General features: G+C 50.6%; 1 protein-coding gene across 4 annotated transcripts in view; it reads left to right on the top strand.

The window, feature by feature from the left end:
- The window catches only part of GGNBP2 (gametogenetin binding protein 2), a 352,328-nt gene that overhangs the window by 232,862 nt on the left and 95,908 nt on the right, over positions 1-23,558 (top strand). For all 4 annotated transcript variants that reach the window (XM_086954908.1, XM_086954907.1, XM_086954905.1 and 1 more), the window contains one exon: positions 8,663-8,813. In XM_086954908.1, the coding sequence (XP_086811034.1) occupies positions 8,663-8,813 (151 nt within the window). The remainder of the gene's footprint in view (positions 1-8,662; positions 8,814-23,558) is intronic.

Raw genomic sequence — 23,558 nt, 5'->3', positions numbered from 1 at the left:
GGTGTGTGTGTGGCTGGGTGGGTGTGTGTGTGGCTGGGTGGGTGTGTGTGTGTGTGTGGCTGGGTGGGTGTGTGTGTGTGTGTGGCTGGGTGGGTGTGTGTGTGTGTGTGGCTGGGTGTGTGTGTGTGTGTGTGTGGCCGGGTGGGTGTTTGTGTGTGTGTTGGACCCGGCCTCGTGGCGTGGCCCTCCCTGACCCCGTCCCCCCAGAACTATACACGAGACTCCTACATCGGACCTGAAACGACCTCCAGACCGCGTGCCTGCACCCATGCACGTGACCGACAGACTCCATGTTTGGCCACCCCGGCCAGCCGGCCACCTTCTTCCCTTTCGGCAGCCTCTGGCCGCTCCCGGCTGCAGCCAGGCGTGCGCGTCCGGCGCGCCCCGACTCGCCCCGACTCGCCCTGGGGGGTGAATGACTCCCCAAGTACCCGAAACCAAGGCTTCCATCACATCTTCGGCCCCCTCCCGAGGGGCTGGTTGTCCTCACACCTCCGAGCCATCCCTGAGGGCTGGTTTCGATTGCACCTTTTGGCTTCCTAGTGAGCTGGCTCCGGGCCATGATGGGCGTCTGGGATTCCCTGGACGCATGATCCAAAAGCACCAAAGACACCGCCGGCCAGACAATCAGGCGCCTGGCCCTCGGACCTCCGGCCTCCTGCCTCTGAGGATCCGCACATCAAAGAGCTCCTGGACTAATAGACAGCCTGCCTTCCATCTAGCCGGCAGTTGTATCTTGGACAAGAAAGCCCTGCTGATCTGATCGCGGCTGACCTTGAGGAGAACAGACTCTGACCCACCGAGCCCTGCTGACGTTGTCGCGGCTCATCCTCGAGCCGACGGAACTGAACCACCGGAGCTCTGCTGACGCTGTCGCGTCTCTCTCTCAAAGAATAAGACCTGAACCACCGGAGCCCTGCTGACGCTGTCGCGGCTCCCTCTCGAGAGTAAGATCTGAACCACCGGAGCCCTGCTGACCTCGTCGCGGCCCACTCTTAAGAATAAGAGACACTTGTTACCATCCAGAACCCTGCGGACGCTGTCGCGGCTCCCCCTGCCTACGAGTACGGCGAAGTACTCCTGACCAAGCCCTGCTGACCTCGTCGCGGCTTGAAGAACTCTCTGGTCTGGCTGGACCAGCAACGCTACCCTCACGACCACCTGTACTTGAAGTGAGTCGGACAGCAAGTCCCATCGCCAGTCCCCGTACCCCCCAGTTCGAGGATTGAGAACTGTGCGCAGGGTACGTGGCGTGCCAGCTGGCCCTCTAAGACTGTCCCGCTTCCCCATCCCCCTTGCTACAAGACTTTCGCGATCCCTTGTTCGCTTTGTATTGCTCCTTACTTTTATCTTGATAAAGTTCATACTTGATAAAGAATCACGGTGTGGTGTCCGTTCGTAAGTGTGGTGTGTCGTCCGTGTGTACGATCAGTCCTCCCCGGCGGGGACTCCCCCTCGATAAGACTCAGCAGTAATTGTGGGAGAGGAGGTCCCGGGTGGCTAGGAGAGTCCTCTTGACCCCTGGGGTCACCGCCTTCCAACATTGGTGGCAGCGACGCGATACGAACCTACGTCTAAAGATCGTACCACTGACAGACTACCTGAACCCACACGCAGCAAACGCACGAGAAAGAAAGAGCAATAATGACGACCACAGAATCTGGTGTGAAGACCACATTCGACAAAGACCTCTTGGAAGACTACACCCATAGAGAGCTAAAGCAGTTCTGCAGAGAACTGAGTATCCCGAGTACCGGACTAAGTACTAAGGAAGATTTCCAGAAAGCGCTAACCGCTTGGGTAGAGTCCGGAGCACCTCTCCCCCCGACCGAAGACGAGGGAGGGAGGCCACAGACCGAACCCGGTACACCAGCCGGTGAGAGAATCCAGCAACCGACCCAGAGCCCAGCAACCGGGAGAGATCGGTCCTCTTGTATTGCTCCTTACTTTTATCTTGATAAAGTTCATACTTGATAAATAATCACGTTGTGGTGTCCGTTCGTAAGTGTGGTGTGTCGTCCGTGTGTACGATCAGTCCTCCCCGGCGGGGACTCCCCCTCGATAAGACTCCGCAGTAATTGTTGGAGAGGAGGTCCCGGGTGGCTAGGAGAGTCCTCTTGACCCCTGGGGTCACCGCCTTCCAACAGTGTGTGTGTGTGGCTGGGTGGGTGTGTGGCTGGGTGTGTGTGTGTGTGTGTGGGTGTGGCTGTGTGTGGGTGTGTGTGTGGGTGTGTATGGGGGGCTGGGTGTGGGGGGCTGGGTGTGTGTGGGGCTGGGTGTGTGTGTGTGTGTGGGGCTGGGTGTGTGTGTGTGTGTGTGTGGGGCTGGGTGTGTGTGTGTGTGTGTGGGGCTGGGTGTGTGTGTGTGTGTGGGGCTGGGTGTGTGTGTGTGTGGGGCTGGGTGTGTGTGTGTGTGGGGCTGGGTGTGTGTGTGGGGCTGGGTGTGTGTGTGTGGGGCTGTGTGTGTGTGTGTGTGTGTGTGGGGCTGGGTGTGTGTGTGTGTGGGGCTGGGGGTGTGTGTGTGTGTGTGTGTGTGTGGGGCTGGGTGTGTGTGTGTGTGTGGGGCTGGGTGTGTGCGTGTGTGTGTGGGGCTGGGTGTGTGCGTGTGTGTGTGGGGCTGGGTGTGTGCGTGTGGGGCTGGGTGTGTGGGTGTGTGTGTGTGTGTGTGCGTGTGGGGCTGGGTGTGTGGGTGTGTGTGTGTGTGTGCGTGTGGGGCTGGGTGTGTGTGTGTGTGTGGGGCTGGGTGGGTGTGGCTGGCTGGGTGGGTGTGTGTGTGGGGCTGGGTGTGTGTGGCTGGCTGGGTGTGTGTGGCTGGCTGGCTGGGTGGGTGTGTGTGTGGCTGGGTGGGTGTGTGTGTGGCTGGGTGGGTATGTGGCTGGGTGGGTGTGTGGCTGGGTGGGTGTGTGGCTGGGTGGGTGTGTGTGTGGCTGGGTGGGTGTGTGTGGCTGGGTGGGTGTGTGTGTGGCTGGGTGGGTGTGTGTGGGGCTGGGGTGGTGTGTGTGGGGCTGGGGTGGTGTGTGTGGGGCTGGGGTGGTGTGTGTGGGGCTGGGGTGGTGTGTGTGGGGCTGGGGTGGGGTGTGTGGGGCTGGGGTGGTGTGTGTGGGGCTGGGGTGGTGTGTGTGGGGCTGGGTGGGTGGGTGTGGGGGGCTGTGTGTGTGTGTGTGGGGCTGGGTGGGTGTGTGTGGGGCTGGGTGGGTGTGTGTGTGGCTGGGTGGGTGTGTGTGGGGCTGGGTGGGTGTGTGTGGGGGTGGGTGTGTGTGGGGCTGGGTGGGTGTGGGGCTGGGTGGGTGTGTGTGGGGCTGGGTGGGGGTGTGTGTGGGGCTGGGGTGGTGTGTGTGGGGCTGGGGTGGTGTGTGTGGGGCTGGGGTGGTGTGTGTGGGGCTGGGGTGGTGTGTGTGGGGCTGGGGTGGTGTGTGTGGGGCTGGGGTGGTGTGTGTGGGGCTGGGGTGGTGTGTGTGGGGCTGGGTGGGTGGGTGTGGGGGGCTGTGTGTGTGTGTGTGGGGCTGGGTGGGTGTGTGTGTGTGGGGCTGGGTGGGTGTGTGTGGGGCTGGGTGTGGGGCTGGGTGTGTGGGTGTGTGGGGCTGGGTGGCTGGGTGTGTGGGCTGGGTGGCTGGGTGTGTGGGTGTGTGGGGGGCTGGGTATGTGTGTGGGGGGCTGGGTATGTGTGTGGGGGGCTGGGTATGTGTGTGGGGGGCTGGGTATGTGTGTGTGGGGCTGGGTGTGTGTGTGGGGCTGGGTGTGTGTGTGGGGCTGGGTGTGTGTGTGGGGCTGGGTGTGTGTGTGGGGCTGGGTGTGTGTGTGGGGCTGGGTGTGTGTGTGGGGCTGTGTGTGTGTGTGTGTGTGTGTGGGGCTGTGTGTGTGTGTGGGGCTGTGTGTGTGTGTGGGGCTGTGTGTGTGTGTGGGGCTGGGTGTGTGTGTGGGGCTGTGTGTGTGTGTGGGGCTGGGTGTGTGTGTAGGGCCGGGTGTGTGTGTGGGGCCGGGTGTGTGTGTGTGTGTGTGTGTGTGTGTGGGGCTGGGTGTGTGTGTGTGTGTGTGTGTGTGTGTGTGTGGGGCTGGGTGTGGGGCTGGGTGTGTGTGTGTGTGTGGCTGGGTGGGTGTGTGTGTGGCTGGGTGGGTGTGTGAGGGGCTGGGTGGGTGTGTGTGGGGCTGGGTGGGTGTGTGTGGGGCTGGGTGTGTGTGGGGGGGCTGTGTGTGTGTGTGGGGGGGGGCTGTGTGTGTGTGTGGGGGGGGGCTGTGTGTGTGTGTGGGGGGGCTGTGTGTGTGTGTGTGGGGGGGCTGTGTGTGTGCGGGGGGCTGTGTGTGTGTGTGTGTGTGTGTGGGGGGGCTGGGTATGTATGTGTGTGTGGGCTGGGTATGTATGTGTCTGTGGGGCTGGGTGTGTGTGTTTGTGGCCCGGTGTGTGGCCCGGTGTGTGTGTGTGTGTGTGGCCCGGTGTGTGTGTGTGTGTGTGTGTGTGGCCCGGTGTGTGTGTGTGTGTGTGTGGCCCGGTGTGTGTGTGTGTGTGTGTGTGTGGCCCGGTGTGTGTGTGTGTGGGTGTGTGGCCCGGTGTGTGGGTGTGTGGCCCGGTGTGTGGGTGTGTGGCCCGGTGTGTGGCTGGGTGTGTGTGTGTGTGTGGTCCGGTGGGTGTGTGTGTGTGTAGCCCGGTGTGTGTGTGTGTGTGTGTGTGTGTGGCTGGTGTGTGTGGCTGGGTGTGGCTGGTGTGTGTGGCTGTGGGTGTGGGTGTGTGTGTGTGGCTGGGTGTGGGTGTGGCTGGGTGTGGGTGTGGCTGGCTGGGTGTGGGTGTGGCTGGCTGGGTGTGGGTGTGTGTGGGGCTGGGTGTGGGTGTGTGTGGGGCTGGGTGTGGGTGTGTGTGGGGCTGGGTGTGGGTGTGTGTGTGGCTGGGTGTGGCTGGTGTGTGTGGCTGTGGGTGTGGGTGTGTGTGTGTGGCTGGGTGTGGGTGTGGGTGTGGCTGGGTGTGGGTGTGGCTGGCTGGGTGTGGGTGTGGCTGGCTGGGTGTGGGTGTGTGTGGGGCTGGGTGTGGGTGTGTGTGGGGCTGGGTGTGGGTGTGTGTGGGGCTGGGTGTGGGTGTGTGTGGGGCTGGGTGTGGGTGTGTGTGGGGCTGGGTGTGGGTGTGTGGGGCTGGGTGTGGGTGTGTGGGGCTGGGTGTGGGTGTGTGGGGCTGGGTGTGGGTGTGTGTGGCTGGGTGTGGGTGTGTGTGGCTGGTTGTGTGTGTGTGTGGCTGTGTGTGTGTGGGGGGCTGGGTGTGTGTGGGGCTGTGTGTGTGTGTGGGGCTGGGTGTGTGTGTGTGTGTGTGTGTGTGGGGCTGTGGGTGTGGCTGTGGGTGTGGTGTGGCGCTGTGTGGTTGTGGCGCTGTGTGGTTGTGGCGCTGTGTGGTTGTGGCGCTGTGTGGTTGTGGCGCTGTGTGGGTGTGGCGCTGTGTGGGTGTGGCGCGGTGTGGGTGTGGCGCGGTGTGGGTGTGGCGCGGTGTGGGTGTGGCGCGGTGTGGGTGTGGCGCGGTGTGGCGCTGTGTGGGTGTGGCTGGGTGTGGCGCTGTGTGGGTGTGGCTGGGTGTGGTGCTGTGTGGGTGTGGCTGGGTGTGGTGCTGTGTGGGTGTGGCGCTGTGTGGTGCTGTGTGGGTGTGGCGCTGTGTGGTGCTGTGTGGGTGTGGCGCTGTGTGGTGCTGTGTGGGTGTGGCGCTGTGTGGGTGTGGCTGGGTTGTGGTGCTGTGTGGGGCACTGTGTGGGTGTGGCTGGGTTGTGGTGCTGTGTGGGGCACTGTGTGGGTGTGGCTGGGTTGTGGTGCTGTGTGGGGCACTGTGTGGGTGTGGCTGGGTTGTGGTGCTGTGTGGGGCACTGTGTGGGTGTGGCTGGGTTGTGGTGCTGTGTGGGGCACTGTGTGGGTGTGGCTGGGTTGTGGTGCTGTGTGGGGCACTGTGTGGGTGTGGCTGGGTTGTGGTGCTGTGTGGGGCACTGTGTGGGTGTGGCTGGGTTGTGGTGCTGTGTGGGGCACTGTGTGGGTGTGGCTGGGTTGTGGTGCTGTGTGGGGCACTGTGTGAGTGTGGCTGGGTGTGGTGCTGTGTGGGGCACTATGTGAGTGTGGCTGGGTGTGGTGCTGTGGGGCACTGGGTGTGGCTGGGTGTGGTGCTGTGTGGGGCGCTGTGGGTGTGGCTGGGAGTGATGCTGGGTGTGGCGCTGTGTGGGTATGTGGCGCTCTGTGGCTGGGTGTGGCGCTCTGTGGCTGGGTGTGGCGCTGTGTGGGTGTGGCGTTGTGTGGCTGGGTGGCACTGTGTGGGTGGGTGTGGCGCTGTATGGGTGTGTCTGGATGTGTGTGTGTGTGTCTGGCTGTGGCTGGATGTGTGTGTGTGTGTCTGGCTGTGGCTGGGTGTGTGTGTGTGTGTCTGGCTGTGGCTGGGTGTGTGTGTGTGTGTGTGTCTGGCTGTGGCTGGGTGTGTGTGTGTGTGTGTGTGTGTCTGGCTGTGGCTGGGTGTGTGTGTCTGGCTGTGGCTGGGTGTGTGGGGCCATGGGTGTGTGGGGCCTAGAATCGCAGGATGTTGAGCAGACGCCGTGACTCAAACCTGGTTGTCCAGTTCCAAAGTTGACAGCTCTGGCTGTTGGGCCGGATCTCCACCTCCTCATATGCCATACAGACTTTTACTCTAAATATAGTCAACAAAATTCTTCTGTTGCCATCGCATTGTCACTTAATCTGTTCTTTTTTTAAAAGTGCAGGTGCCCACAGCTTTGTTAGGTCTCGCCTTTACCATTCCGCAGGAATGGGAAATGGGGAGAATTCAAGTCGGCAAAATCCTCTTCAAACCACGGGCTTTCAGCCGCGGTTTTCTTTAAGTTCACGTGAATCACGTGATTAAACATGCACGCGCATCGGCAGCATTTCTCCTGCAGGCTCGCAAAAGGCTCTCCTCCCTCCCCACATCAAAGGCATCAATCACCCTCCCACAGGCTTCCCCAGCGCTGCCCCACCCCCTGCTTCACAGCCAGGCCATCTGTTCCCTGCCAGACCTCTCACACCTCGGTCACAGCATGCCTGTGTACTTCAAAGGCTTATCACTTCACACGGCCGCAGGCCGTGCAACCAGAGCACTTCAGTTGGTGCGCAGCCCCCCTCCCAGCACTGCCTTGTTACTCTCGGCAGCCGTGAGTCCCTAAACACTTTTTATATTTAATTAGCAGCAGCAGCATTTCTCCTGCGCCAGGCCACATCAAAGGCTCTGTGCCACTTTCACCCACACAGCAACACTTACAGACACGCAACGCCACTCACACCAGCCCACTATCATCCACGCAACACCACACTCACCCACGCAACGCCACTCACGCAAAGCCACTCACACCCACGCAGTGCCACTTTCACCCACACAGCACCACTTTCAGACACGCAACGCCACTCACACCCACGCAAGCCCACTATCACGCACGCAATGCCACACTCACCCAAGCAACGCCACTCACCCAAGCAACGCCACTCACCCAAGCAACGCCACTCACCCACGCAACGCCACTCACCCACGCAACGCCACTCACCCACGCAACGCCACTCACCCACGCAACGCCACTCACCCACGCAACGCCACTCACCCACGCAACGCCACTCACCCACGCAACGCCACTCACCCACGCAACGCCACTCACCCACGCAACGCCACTCACCCACGCAACGCCACTCACCCACGCAACGCCACTCACCCACGCAACGCCACTCACCCACGCAACGCCACTCACCCACGCAACGCCACTCACCCACGCAACGCCACTCACCCACGCAACGCCACTCACCCACGCAACGCCACTCACCCACGCAACGCCACTCACCCACGCAACGCCACTCACCCACGCAACGCCACTCACCCACGCAACGCCACTCACCCACGCAACGCCACTCACCCACGCAACGCCACTCACCCACGCAACGCCACTCACCCACGCAACGCCACTCACCCACGCAACGCCACTCACCCACGCAACGCCACTCACCCACGCAACGCCACTCACCCACGCAACGCCACTCACCCACGCAACGCCACTCACCCACGCAACGCCACTCACCCACGCAACGCCACTCACCCACGCAACGCCACTCACCCACGCAACGCCACTCACCCACGCAACGCCACTCACCCACGCAACGCCACTCACCCACGCAACGCCACTCACCCACGCAACGCCACTCACCCACGCAACGCCACTCACCCACGCAACGCCACTCACCCACGCAACGCCACTCACCCACGCAACGCCACTCACCCACGCAACGCCACTCACCCACGCAACGCCACTCACCCACGCAACGCCACTCACCCACGCAACGCCACTCACCCACGCAACGCCACTCACCCACGCAACGCCACTCACCCACGCAACGCCACTCACCCACGCAACGCCACTCACTCACTCACCCACGCAACGTGCAGTGCACAATAGGTCTCGCAGTAGGAAAGTTGGAGCTATTGGTTTTGTAAATGACAAAGCCCTTTATGTTTTTAAAATGAAAACAAAAATAAAAGGCATTGTTATTTGCAATTGTAATAGCTCCAACTTTCCTACTGCAAGACCTATTGGCAACGCCAGCGCTTGTTTTTTGTTTTGCCTTGTGTTCAGATGGAATTGTTAAGATCATCCCAGTAAAATTACATTTATTAATAGGTATTGTCGGTATTGCTTTTCTAGGAAACCATGGATGTACTGAACAGCAGTTGCAAATCCTGTGGCAACACAGAAGACAATAGAACCTCTGTAGACGTAATTGTCCCCAATGAAAGCACTTCATGCACTTGTCCAAGTAGCACAAGCCTGTTGGATTCTCCGAAAATAAAAAAAGGTATTCTTTTATTTATTACATGTTTTTGTAAAAATAATTATGCTAGGAGCGATAGCTTCTGTATTGTTATGCGGCATGTAGCCCATTGGCACTACGTCGGATTAGAGGGACACAAATTAATAAGCGTTGATAGCATAAGGACTCTTGCAATTGTTATTTCTTAATGTATTTGTTTTTTGAGGAATTGGTCAACTGCTTTGAAAAGGCTAACCTTTGAGGGTTCGGTAAACTGAATTTAAAGTGTGTGTGTATATGTATATACACACTGGCGGTAGAGAAATTCAGCTGTGGTAGTAGAGCTAACTATAACTCGCACCCCCGTAATGCACTGCTGATGAAGTCACCTAGTACATCACTCATGACCTGGTCAGTGACCTCAATGATGACATCTCTGATATCTCAAATGACATCACTGATGACCTCATCCACTTAATATCTGATGCCTCATCACACCCTAATGTAACCTTTCCTACACATACTCTAAAATCCAAATTACCATTTGCGAAACCATAGACTCACCAATTCCAGTTAATACATACCCAGTCACTGATTCATAGGTCTGCAGACACATCCACTCCCCATACAGTCCCTCATACACAGTCACTGATTAATAAAGCCGCTGATATATGCACTCTTAAACCTATACATATACTCACACACCGCCACTCACCAATAGTTACTGGCACACCTGGTAGTCACCGAAAGAATCAGTCACTCTGCCATTTACTCAGTATACAGTTATACATACACCACCAATCAACCCACATAGACAGACACTCATGTAGCTACTCACCAACCAATGCTGCCACTTACACACCAACTTACCGCCTGATAGAAATTCACACAGATTAGTCACTCACTCATGCATTCAGTAAGACCTGTTTAATCACTCACTTAAACAGTCAGTCATGCACCTACTAAATCAGCCATTCAGTCACTCATACGCTCACTCATTCAATGCACCTTGGCGTATGTACATATAAAACTTAAGTTTTTCAGAAACACATACACACTGGATGACATCAGATGCTATCAGTGATGTCACTGACCCTGTCATGAGTGATATCATGTGTGACGTCAACAGCAGTGCATTGCGGGGCGCAAGTTCTTGTTAGCTCAACTAACTATAACGGACAAAGTTCTCAGGTTTTGTACGAGTGAAATGTCCAACTAACTACAATGTCTCTGAATCCTGTCGTTTTTTTCAGTGAATTTCTAAGGTTTTTGAAATGCTAATGTCGAACTAGAACTTTCCTGAAATCTATGGTATAGAGCCTGTTCTTTGACAGCCAAGCACAATTGAATGTGTCGCTTTATTAATACTTGACATTTCTGATCAGACTGATAAATGTAGAGTGCTGATTTTCACCACACTGTTCACTTAGTAAAAGTCCTAGTAGTCTGTCTGTTTGTTATCCACTATTCAGATCTATACCCAAAAAGGTTTCACATTTGTTCTTCACATCATACACTCCATTTTTCGTTTGATATTAAAGTTGAGCAAATAGCAGTTATGGAGATGCATTTGGTTTACCATTGATATTTTGTGCCTGCATCAGGGTTGGGTTGTCCATTTCAGGATCCCTACCTATTGTACTTGTAAGAGGGTTGCTTCCAGGGCACTCCAGCTCATGTTCCAGGGGATCATCATCTGGGTGCACTGCTTAGGAGTAGATCATGGAAGTAATGCACTGAGTTACAAGTCTAGGCATCCTGCGGTACTAGATTTAACTTGTCATCCAAAACAAGGTACTGAAAGTAATGCTTCTGGCCCAAAGTAAACAGTAATGGACCACTCTGCAGTCGATAAGACTAGTGCCAAAATTCCCAAAGCGCACTGGGCATATTCACTCATGAACAACTGTGCAAGCCATTCCTCTGTGTTTATTCCTTCTCGACAGAGCAACCCACTATTGTCTATGAAATTACCAGATAGGGAACATTTTTCACCGACGTAAGGTCTTCCTACCCATTTGTCTACAGACTGTGGTAATGTACTTGGCAATAGGGTTATAACCAAGGAGTCTAAAGGTGAAATATATCAGAATATCTTTTCTCTCTAACAAATCAGTATTTCTGGTATGGCATGTTAATATCTCTAGATTGAAAAACACAATTATAAAGTTCCTTCTTATGTACCTAACCAGTTTTAATTGTGTATATCCTAGAGCAGAAAATTTGCTGTGAATTGAAATTAATATGGACATGACAGACACAAACTATGATGTGCTGTGAATGCCCAGTCCTGCTTTATCTGTTTGATGATTGATCGGTCAGAGCTTAGTCTTTAATCTAGATTTTTAATAGACCGTATATATAATATGCAATGGTCTTCATAGATCAAGGTTTTCACTCAACCAGGGTAAACGTTTTCATGTTGTAAGGAACAATGCAACATCTGTGTTATAACAGAATAATTGCGAAGGATTTACGCATTATTACTTCTGTCTGCTTGAAAAATGCTCTCTGTCCTTCGGATTAGCATTTTCATTTTATATTAAGGGAGAAAAGCATTGAGAAGCATGTTTTCCAGAAGACTTCCCTCTCTTCCTTCTTGTACAAAATCAATTTGAGGATGAGCCCTCAAGATTGACCTTTGCTGAACCAGAGACTGTTTACACAACTTTTGTTCTGGTACCTACAAAGCCCTGTTATGCGAAAGCACAGCTGAGGAAGTAGTCAAATCTGTTCATATTACTTGAAAAAGTTGTAAAATCTGTTCATATTACAATATTATTCGTGTATCAACAAAAATGTATTACAATTATTATGGCGGCCAAAATTAAGTGGAAAAGAATTAGTGGACTGCTAGTGTAGAGAAAATGTATAGAAAGCACATATGCAAAGAACTAGAGTATAATTTTGATTATCGAGAAGATTATTCAGTGTTAATTGTCTTGTTGACTTTTGAAAAATTAGCAGTTTAAAACAGTCAACCGAATCAACACATTTTGAAGGTGTTCATCAAGATAGGGCATCTGGGAGACTTAATGGGGAACACACAAAAAAGAAAACCTTAACCAATAAAAAGGGGAGGGGGAGTTGATCAGTCTAGGAGTCAGTAGTGTATCTTAAACAATGACAGTGCTGTCAGTAGGTCAAATGGTCGACATGTTTCTGCTCATTAAGGCCAATTTGGCCGAGCTTTCTTCAGGACCAGAAAAACGATACAAACACTGGGCGGTGTGCGCACTCTAAGGCGTACCCTAACCTCAGTGTTATTATGAAAAATACAAAACTCACGTTTGTTAATACCGGTTCACCCTGGTGTATCCAGGTTTGTAAATGTAAAACCAGAATCTGTCTCACTTCATGGGAACAGTGGCAGGGGTTACTACACATCGGAAAATACTTATTTCCGATGACTCCCCGCGTTGTGACCTACGAGGTTCACATCCACCGCCCGAATATTGAGCAGAAACATGTCGACCATTTGACCTACTGAATAGGACAATTTGACTCAAATTCACAGTCAAGCCTGTCCTTTCTAATTTTTTAACCGCGTGCCCACACTGACCTTTATTAAAGTTTGGTTTTGGTCAATGTTCCCACCTTTTAGTTTTTATCACTATCACATTTTGCACTGTTTTTATCTTTGTCCAGCTCCACTGCAACTGCAGGTGTCATAGCACACCAGGTAGGCTCTTTACCCGCCTGGTAAAAAAAAACCAATGATGAAGCATGTCATCCAATAGACGGGTGAGTGAGGGTTATACAAAAAACTTTGTTTATTTTCACGTATCACTCCACTTTTTCTTATTATTTGTTACATTTTTTTGAACCTTCGGTCACTCCTGTGATGTTGGACATAATATAGAGTACACTCATTTCTAGGGCCTATTCTGGAAATAGACTTGGGAACACTAACAATTGGAGGTGAGGTTTTCTCACTTCTAAATTCCCTTTCTGATGGATACATCTGCCAGAGGATTCCTCACCTTGTGAATATCCCCCTGCGTCAGCAACGTTCGGAAAATTATTTTGCAGCACGCCGGCATGGATTAAGTCATAGGAGCACGGCATAGCGTTCGACTCACTGACGTCACTGACTCCTTATTAGGCCTACGTCGGCGTGATGACATCAGTTCCCTTTTTTCCGCATCGTCGACGCTAACGGTTTCGGGAATCTTCTGTTGCGATTTGTGGTAACTTTGTTACTGTTGGATTTCTTCTGTATCTTTTTGGTGTTGCTGTCTTTTCGAAAGATGTCGTCGAAGAAGACCGGTTTTAAGCCCTGTGTTGCATGCGGGAAGATGATTTCCATCACGGATCCACATAGTGACTGCATCTGGTGTCTGAGTTCGGATCACGACTTCCAGAGTTGTCGATCCTGTTTAAAGATGAACCCGAAGGCTCTTCGAGAACGTGAGGCCAAACTGCTTGTTTCCAAATTGAAAGGTAGGGAGGCCAGGAAGAGTTTGAGGTCAAAGTCGAGGTGTTCGAAGACAAGATCTAGGTCGAGGTCTCGTTCGAGGTCGGCTTCGAAGTCGACGTCGGGGCATGTTTCCAGGTCTTCGAAGAAGAAGCATAAGAAGAGGAGACATAGTTCCAGGCATCATTCAGGGAAGGATTCGGACTCAAAAGCTAAGTTATCTGAAAGAAGGTATTGAAGGGGCATGGTAACTCCCTCACGAGTCAGGATCCTGAAGGGGAGGTCTTGCTTTGTGAAACTCACCGGCTTCGGAGTTGAATTCGTCTTCAGTTCCATTGCAATCTCCGGAGCGTGAGGAGCAAGAGGTTCTTGATCCTCGGGGCTTGACGACTCCGGTTGGCCAACCAGAGGAATAAGAGGAACATAAGGTGTCTATTCCGCTGCAGCCTCCTCTGGTGCAGCCGGTGGGTTCATATCCTCCCTTTCCAGGTGCTGGACAGGACCCCTCGCATTTTTTAAACGCCATGTATGTTGTTTATACGAGAGCCATGTATCCCTCTGGAGCACCGGCTTGTCTCATGGGTCCATTGGCTTATAATTTGGGTGTGCCTCAAGCCTATGCTCCGGCTCCTTTCCTTCCTTTTATGCCGACTCCTCCTTGGCATATCTCTGCGCCGCTGAAGTCATAGACGCCGTATGCGGCTTCACCGACGTCGAAAAGATCTTGAGATCTGCCACGAAGCTCAACGCCGGCTCCGGAGCCTTCGGAGTTGATACCGGATCCGACTAAGTCGATTCGAAAGAAGAGGTCGAGGCGGGAAGCCTAGCGCCTTTTGGAGGAGCAGAGTTATAGGGAAGCTGAATACGAGGAAGGTGAACTTCTTGATCCTGAGGATTATTTTGAGGACTTGAGAGAGGCAAGTGGGTTAGAGCTGTCACCTGAGTGGGATTTAAACTCAGTGTCAGGTGCTCCTTCTAAGGATGTTGCGCATTATCACGTTGTGATTAAGAAGGCAGCAGACTTGTTGAATTTGACTTTGCCTATAGCTGAATATAAGTCAAATATACTGACTGAAGTTCTTCATTCGCCTACATCAGTGGTTGAACCCATTCTTCCCTTTACTGATGCCTTAACGGATCCAAAACTAGAAGTATGGAGTAGGTCTCTAACGGCTCCTGCAGTGTCTAAGGCCGTGGCTAGGCGTTAGAGTGGCTCCTGGTGACCCTGATATTTTTGTCCTCTCATCCCTTACCGAGGAGTTGGGTGGTGCAAGCTGCCTGCTCTAAGATATTTGTAGGTGCTTTTCCTCGGGTACCTGGAGACAAGGAATCAAAGAAGTTGGACCAGACTGCAAAAAAAGTATTTTCATGTGGCAGTATGGCCTTAAAATCAACAAATGCCACTTGTTTGCTAGGACGGTATATCCATGCTTTGATGGATTCAGTGAAGCAGTTGTCACCTAAGCTTCCTGAAGAGGACAGAAAAAATTGCAACGAGGTGATTTCTGACACGCACGCTGCTGCTCGGCAGGTCATTCAAAGTGGTATGGACATGGCAGACTCGGTAGCAAGAGTAATGGGCTCTTCGATTGCCACTAGAAGAGCGGCTTGGCTAAAGACCTCGGAGTTCTTGGCTGATGTTCAGGCCGCATTAATGGATTTGCCCTTTGATGGCTCAGGCCTTTTTGGAAAGAAGGCTGATACTGCTTTAGAACGGTTTAAGGACAGCAGGGCAACAGCAAAAATCTTTGGGTCTGCAATCCAGAGGCTCTGTGACCAAAAGATATAGGGGATTTGGAAGATCTATAGGCAGACGCAGCAGCAGCAGCAAAATCCTTTGTATAGGTCCTACAGAGGCAGACAAAGAGCTCGTCCCCATGGACGACCGGTCTCCTCCTCCTCCTCCTCCTCTTCTTCTGCTACCCACCCCCCTGCCACAGCCGCAAAGCAGCCCTAGATGCGCCATTCCGGATCATGCGGGTCCTGTAGGGGGTCGACTTACCTATTTTCTACGGGATTGGGAATCGGTTACATCAGATCTTTGGGTTCTCAATCTCGTGGAGAATGGGTATGCTCTTCCCTTTCGGGAATTTACCCCAAATTACCCTCCTTGCCAAGGTTTTTGCTCGGAAGACCACCTATTGCTTCTGCAGGAGGAAGTCCTAGCACTGTTGAGAAAAGGTGCGATAGAGGTGGTTCCAGAGCAGGATAGGGGTCAGGGATGCTATTCCTGGTATTTCCTGATCCCCAAAAAGGATGGCAGACTAAGTCCAATCCTGGATCTCAGGATCTTGAACCTTTACCTGAAGCAGAAGAAGTTCAAGATGCTCACCCTTGCGCAGGTTCTTCAAGTGCTGCAGGAAGAAGACTGGATGGTGTCGATCGACTTGCAGGATGCATATTTTCACATCCCAATACTGAAGTCGCACAGGAAGTATCTCCGTTTTACGGTGGGATCGCAGCATTACCAGTTTGTGGTCCTTCCGTTTGGTCTTACTACTGCGCCTCGAGACTTCACCAAGATGATGGCTGTGGTGGCAGCACATCTCAGAAGATCAGGGATTCCAGTATTCCCTTATCTGGACGATTGGCTGATGAAGGCGGAATCTCCAGAGAAAGTGCTCAGTCATCTGCAAGACACAACTCAGTTGTTGTAGAGGTTGGGTTTTTCGACAACTGTACCCAAATCTCACCTAGTGCCCTCCCAGCGCAACCTGTTAATTGGTGCAGTACTGAATACAACTGTATGTCGGGCATTCCCTCCTCCTCAATGGATTCGCGACATACAGGAAATGATTCCTTTATTTCACAATGGAGTGGCCGTTCCAGTCTTGAAGGTCCTTTGTCTGTTCGGTCTGATGGCTTCCTGCATTCTGCTGGTCAACCATGCACGCTGGCATATGAGGGCACTCCAGTGGTGCCTCCGCAGGCAGTGGTATCAACACAACGGAGATCTCAGGGAGTCGATCAGGATCTCCAGAGAAACTGCAGCGGATCAGTCTTGGTGGAGCGTGGAGGGCAATCTGTCTCAAGGAAAGCCCTTCCATCTACCTCCATCGGTGGCCACGGTGATAACGGATACATCCACTCTAGGGTGGGGTGCTCATCTGGGGGATCTGGAGATCAAGGGTCTTTGGTCTCCAGAGGAAAGGTTGTTTCACATCAACCTTCTGGAGTTACGGGCAATAAGTCTAGCACTAAAGGCCTTCCTCCCTTCCCTTCACGGTCGGTCGGTTCAGGTCCTGACGGACAACACCACCGCGATGTGGTATGTCAACAAGCAGGGAGGAGTAGGGTCGCAGTGGCTCTGCGTCTCTGGTCCTGGGTTCAGGATCATCAGATTTTTCTGATGGCAAGTCATCTGGCCGGAGTTCTAAACGTGCGTGCAGACAGTCTCAGTCGGCAGTTCTCAGCCGACCACGAGTGAAGGCCTTATCCAGAGGTAGTTCGTCACGTCTTTCGGATGTGGGGAACTCTTCGGGTGGACCTGTTCGCCACTCATGAGAATACTCACTGCCCGTCATTCTGCAGTCTCCAGTTTCTGAAGCAGGGAGCCTTTGGGGACGTGTTTCAGTTGAGTTGAGATTCACAACTCCTTTACGCGTTTCCTCCTATACCCTTGATTCCTCGGGTTCTGAGGAAAATTCGCCAAGACCAGGCCAATGTCATTTTGATCGCCCCGGATTGGCCAAGAAGGGTGTGGTACACAGATCTTCTCCACCTCTCCTCGTGCCCGCCGCTCCGTCTCCCTCTCAGGGCAGATCTCCTCTCTCAGATGGAGGGGCAGGTTCTACACCCTCACCTCCAGACCTTACACCTTCATGCCTGGAGATTGAAGGAGGCAACCTGAATTCCTTTTCTCTCCCACATGATGTGGTGGATGTCATTTTATCGGCCAGGCGTGACTCCACCAAGTCAATCTATTCATATAGATGGTCTAAATTTGTGTCTTGGTGTGGTGAGAAGTCAATAGACCCTTTGAGGGCTCATTTATCTGACATACTTCAATTTGCTCTTTTCCTGGCTCTGCAAGGGTTTGCTGTGGCTACGGTTAAGGGTTAACTTTAGGCCTTGTCTGCTTTTCTCTGCCTGCTGGATCATCCGTCTTTGTTTAAATCTCCTGTAGTTCTAAGGTTTTTAAAGGGCCTTACAAATAAATTCCATTGCTTTTCTGCCTAAGGTGGTAACTCCTTTCCATCTAGGAGAGTCCATTACCCTCCCTACCTTTTATCCTTCCCCTCACCCTTCCAAGGAGGAGGAGCGACTTCACCTTCTGGACCCAAGAGGACGGTGAGCTTTTATCTTGATAGAACAAGACTATCGAGTGGATGACCAGCTTTTTGTTGGATTTGCTGGCTGCAGAAAAGGAAGAGCTGTGGCTCAACGGAGAAGTGTGGCTCAACGGTTAGAGGCGGCAGACCCAGAGGCAGGCCCGGGACCAGGGTTCAATTCCCGACGTGGCCGGGTGCAGGACCAATGTCAGCGGGCCCGATAAATCTCGTCTCGGTGCCACTCTAACCATGGGGTCCCACGCTGCAACTCTGGGCAATAGCTTGCTTAGTCTCCACTCCGGCCCCATCACCACCGGGGATGCCTGGCTATACCTTTGGGCTGCCCAGTAAAGGGACCATCTCCCACGGAAAGCCAGGACGGGTACCCCAGTGGTACAGCGCTGGGACGCTCCAGGGTAACCACGCGCTCTATAAATCCTTCCTTCCTTCCTTCCTTCCTTCCTTCCTTCCTTCCTTCCTTCCTTCCTTCCTTGCACGCCTTGGCTGGTAAGGAACGTCCAGAGGGTATAAGAGCTCACTCTACTAGAGAAAAGTCTTCTACATCTGCTTTGTCTAGGGGTGTATCTGTAGAGGATATTTGTAGAGCGGCAACTTGGGCTTCCCTCCACACTTTCGCAAAGCATTACTGCTTAGATACCGAAGTGAGAAGGGATGGCCACTTTGCGCGTTCTGTCCTCCAGGATTTTCTGGTATAAAAGAGTGGACACCCTCCTCCGGGAGTGGGGACGGCTGTGGGACTGTATTCACAAGGTGAGGAATCCACTGGCAGATGTATCCATCGGAAGAACAAGTTACTTACCGCCGGTAACGCTTTTTCTGGTGGATACAGTATCTGCCTGTGGATTCCTCACATGCCCACCCGCCTCCCCGTTGTCCACTCTTCTATACCTAAGATTGTGGTGATGTTGAATGTAATATGTATATATGTATATGTATATGTGTATATATATATATATGTATATGTATATGTATATGTGTATATATATATATTTTTTTTTGTTTTGTTTTTATATACTTGTTCTCATGCTTCAACTTCACACTGTGTGTGTTATCTTGAATATTTTGTGCTATGTACATTGTGTATGTATATATCTATTGTCATTGGTCCGTCCGGGTGCCTCGAAGGCACGGAAAAAAGGGCGGAACTGATGCCATCACTCCGGCGTAGGCCTAATAAGGAGTCAGTTACGTCAGTCGGAGTCGCGTGCGATGCCGTGCTCCTATGACGTTGTCCATGCCGGCGTGCTGCAAAAGAATTTTCTGAACGTTGCTGACGCAGGGGGATATTCACAAGGTGAGGAATCCACAGCAGTTACTGTATCCACCAGTAAAAGCGTTACCGAAGGTAAGTAACTTGTTCATTTCTTGCGTAACTGTGCCTGATGGTAGGGATTGTGCAGTCTGAGTTAAGAATGAGGGCGGGCTGTGAGTCCATTTGCAGAAGTGTCGTAAGTATCTCTGACAAAGTATTAGGATACTGGAAGGACATGGTTGTCATACAGCAGGTAGAGGATTGACTTTTCTTTAGCATATCCTAGTCAGACATTATGAAGGGCCTGCCATTTGAAAAAGTTTATCCTGAAGTATCAGTCGTGACTGAGGCGTTTCTGCAGTTTGAAAGCACGTACAGGGGAAATGGACAAGATTCAATATCAAACAGGACTCTTAACTTTAAATAGGTTAGATTCAAGGGTGACTCTTAATAGGTTTTGGGGAATTTACCTTCCACCTATGAGTTAGACTGCCCAGTGTCCCTAGTTTTAGCTTTATTTTTTGGTTTCCCCATATTTTCTTCTTTACTATTAATCATGTCTCTTCCTCACTCCCTTTGTCCTATTAAAGTATTGCATTGCGCGATGCTTTTGCCTGCACATTGACATAGAAAAGAGGCATAGCCCTAATGCTGCACTGACCGAGCCCTAGATGAGTGACAGTCTAAATTGCTTCTTTTAATGCTGTAAATTAAAGTGCGCATTTCTGGCAGAGCAGCCCATCTCAGCCAGTCGGATGTGTGCAATTTAAGGGCAATTTTGCCTCTAACAACCTACACGGCATCAGGATTGGAGACTGGTACTGCAGCCCCCATTTACCTAGTAGAGTGCTGGTTTGCTTTCCCCAGATAAGGTAAGCAAAGCCTGATGCTGTTCTTTATTTTGAAGAATGGCATCTGGATTCACGTAAGTGGACTGGTCTGTCGGTGGAAGCATACATCTGTGACTTGGAATCTACTGATGTGAATGGCAGGTTTCCTGGGATTGACAACAAACATGGCCAGCCACTGAGGCTTAATTTCATTTGAAGCATTTCCTCTTTAGTTTTATTTTAACCAGCAGACTGATTGGCCAAGTTTTGTGCCCTTTGGCTTGTCTTGCCTTAACTGGTTTTGTGCAAACACCCCTGTGATGGCCTTGAAAGCAGCTTAAATTGCCTAAACCCCTGCCCCTACCAGACACCTACCACTCGCTCTCCACCAGCCTCTGCTCATGCACACAGCTCTCTTACCCCTTTTCACAACTCCATTACTACTACACAACATACATCACAACACCCATCGTCTTGCCCCTTCTAAAACTCCCTGTACCTGCTCACATCTCATGTTGTTTTTCTGCTTTCTGGCTACATCAGACAGTTTGCACACTGTCAACAATTTGCCTAGTTTTCGCTTAAACTGACTGACTCCTGCAGGATGCTAGCTAAATATTTATCAAACTTTTCCAAACTTCCATCCTTTCTTTTTGTTCAACCCTAGCCCTTTTCTCCCTGATTTCATTCCCTGTTTTCATAATTGTAACACACTAGTATTGTTCGTTTTGTTTTAAATCTTTATTCGAATTCCAAGAGTTCATAAAAGCACATACAAAATTGACACAATTATCATAAATACCATACAAAATTAATTGAATCATAAAGGCATAATTATACAGATTAATATACAGAGAAAAAGACTCTGACATTGTCCATCATTTTACGGGCTCGAACAGCGATTCTCAAGAAAGTGCAAGTGCGACAGATTATCTCCTCATTCTCTAAGGAAAGCAGCAGTTGATATGATTCCTCCAAATTAATTGGTCTATATTTTTTTAAAGCGGAATTAAACGCCATTTTACATATTTCAGATAAAACTTGAAAACAAAGAAAAAGTGTAAAACATTTTGTTTGCCTACCCCGTCACAAGGGCAACTTGTGTTATCTGCAGTTGGATGAAAGCCCAGAGGAAAATATAGCAAGAATCTAACAGTTCAGCCCTCAGTCGAAACAAAAGACTTCTTTCCCAACTTGTCATGCGCAAGGTTAGATATGACAAGGGGTATTTGTATGGTTCCCTGCCCATGTAAGTGACGACTGTGGTTTTCTCAGATTCTTTCCTGATTCTGTCCGTGTTATAAAGTGCAGAGAGTGCTTTCTTCAAATCGTTCTTATGTATCAAGTTAACTTTGCTTGGATCAGTGAAGATGCTACCATTTTCAATACTACAGACTTTTATAAACCCCGAGAGCCAGAAGATCTCCATTCCCCTTTCACATTTTAAACAATCAGTTCTAATTTCTTGGGTCAAGGTAGCTAACTGATTCCTCCAGACAGAGTGCCAAAATAACGTGGGTTGGGCGCTAATAAAATCGGATATGAAATGTAGATTTAATTCCTTTTGCGAGATGTATTTGGAAGTGGAAATTGGTACTCCCAACAGCTTTCTGCAGAACCGGTTTTCTTCTTGCCTAGTTTTCTCTTAAACTGACTTTGACGCCTGCAGGATGCTAGCTATATATTTTTTAAACTTTTCCAAACTTCCATCCTTTCTTTTTGTTCAACCCTAGCCCTTTTCTCCCTGATTTCGTTCCCTATTTTCATAATTGTAACACACTAGTATTGTTCTCTTACTGCTCCTTTCATTTAGCTCATCCTCCACTCTGTAGCAATGAATCTACTAAGCAATCTCCCTACAATTGAATCCTGTCACCTGCAGCTAATTTATGCGTGTGCCTCCAAAACATTCCAATCCTCCCTCCTGTTTCTCACCTCCAAGGAAACTAAATGCTACTCTTGGTCAAAATGCACCAATGTCTGTCCTAAATACACGTAACTTAATTCTAAGGTACAAGTGCCCATATTTTGTTAGACTTTTTTGGGTACATTTGATGCATTTGTTTTATGGTCTGACATAGTTGATGGCAGTCTTTGGCACATCAAGGTTTGTTATTTGGCAAAGCTTGTTTAATCTTATTGACTGGCACCATAAGTAGTGCAAGGACGGATAGAATACCACACATATAAACACACTCTCACTATTACACTTGCTTTCTCGCACACATTCACAATTGAGACCCAGTTTGCTTCTCTTCATTTCTAAGAGCCACTGCAATTCAAGATCAACTGTATTGATCTACAATATATACTACACAAATAAATGGATAGTTGGTCAGACCAATTGTGTTCGAGCTTGTTTCACTAAGTGAAATTTAATACCAGATGAGTAATGCTAGACACTTGCAGAGGGTCAGCCCATTTTTGAGATAGGACCCCTCTGTACCAAAAAAGAGATCTTACTATCCACCTGGCCCCTACAGCTTTCTGCCTTTATGAATCAATTATTTTTATTTGAGTTATTGAAAGTAACATATACACCTGCCTATATTCAATTGGCCAGCAGGGAAACTTTTTAAATGCAACACTCCAATACCACGCCTCCCAGTTTCCTTCCTTTTCCTGATTGCTACTCCTTCTTGGAACGCTATCACATCCCACTCTATAAATCTCAACTGCCCCTGTAGTCTCCTCTAATGTCTATATCCTCATCTACTTTGCTACTTCCTTCGGGCCGTCAACCGCAGGGCCTGAAGGTATTTTAGGGTTGTTCTGTTAATTCATTTGCCAGAAGCTCTAAGCAAGTTGGCCAGCATTTCTTAAAGTGCCCCTCTCTGCTTCATTGCCATCAAAATCAAAAAGTTTGTGTCCATGATGTCCCATATATTGTGAAACCATTGGTTATGGTCTGGTTACTTATTCGTGCCCCGGTTCCCAATATCACCTGTTTAGCCGCACCTAGTAGACTTATCATCAACCAATGGTGATGTGAGAATATATGCAAGCTTATCGCTGACCCCTAAAATTATTGATGTGGGAGGCTGAAGAATGGGACAGTCAAACATCCAGTCAGTCATTCAGCACTTCTTTTAGTACCTTTGGAGTTTCAGCAATTTCACAGTACGTGTAGAAGGAAGCCTATTCCCCCGCAACCCCCACCAGCAGTCCCTCGATTTTCTCTAATTCAGCACATGTACCCTCTCTAGGTAGGGTGTAGCATCAGTAAGAGGTTATAATTCTTAAAGTTTCCTTAATCTTAATAGCTTCACTGGCAGCAGTAATTCTAGCTCTAGCTCTTTGATAGACTGCTTACCATTCCTTATCTGCCTAATTCTTCCCCCTCCTCCCCTGTTGACAGTATGATTTTCTCTGGGTCTGTCCCTGCAGCAGGAGCTTCTATATGTCAGATATGATACAGCTGTCCCCTGACTTTGTGATGGGCCACTTCTCAATTAGATGTGACTGGAAACGTGCTGCTTTTTTAAGTGTGGGGTGGAGTTCCCTATGTCGAACTTGGCAGTACCTAAACTGCCAAACAGATATATAGCCCAGTTGAGGAAGTGTTTGTGATACAAATAGAAATCTTGGGAATATAGTAATCTTAGTTGCCGCGCTTCGGCCGAGCAAGGTCCGTCCTGCTACATTCCTGTCCTGGAAAGTCCGACTACAACTAGTTAATAAGACCTTCATAGTTTATTTTCAGAGTGTTATATACACAGTAGTTATGAGCTTCAGGCCCAGGTACCTCGGGCTGCCCGCCACCCACTGCAGTGGTAGTTGCACTTGTATACATGTTTTAACGACTTGAGGGAGGGTTAAACCAATCAGTTGGGATTTATAAACTTTAATTTGAAATCCAAAAGAAGCCTCCGCAAGGTGAAACTAATGCACAACCTCTGGATCAGTGATGCACAGCATGATATCATGTGCATACATTCACCATTTATGCCCTAGCCCTCCTATAGTCATAACAGTAATTACCTTGCGGCTGTGGCCAAG

The sequence above is a fragment of the Lissotriton vulgaris genome, chromosome 2_1, assembly GCF_964263255.1.
Source record: "Lissotriton vulgaris chromosome 2_1, aLisVul1.2, whole genome shotgun sequence".
In the NCBI taxonomy this organism is placed as follows: domain Eukaryota; kingdom Metazoa; phylum Chordata; class Amphibia; order Caudata; family Salamandridae; genus Lissotriton; species Lissotriton vulgaris.
This window is presented reverse-complemented; position numbering and strand designations above follow the sequence as displayed.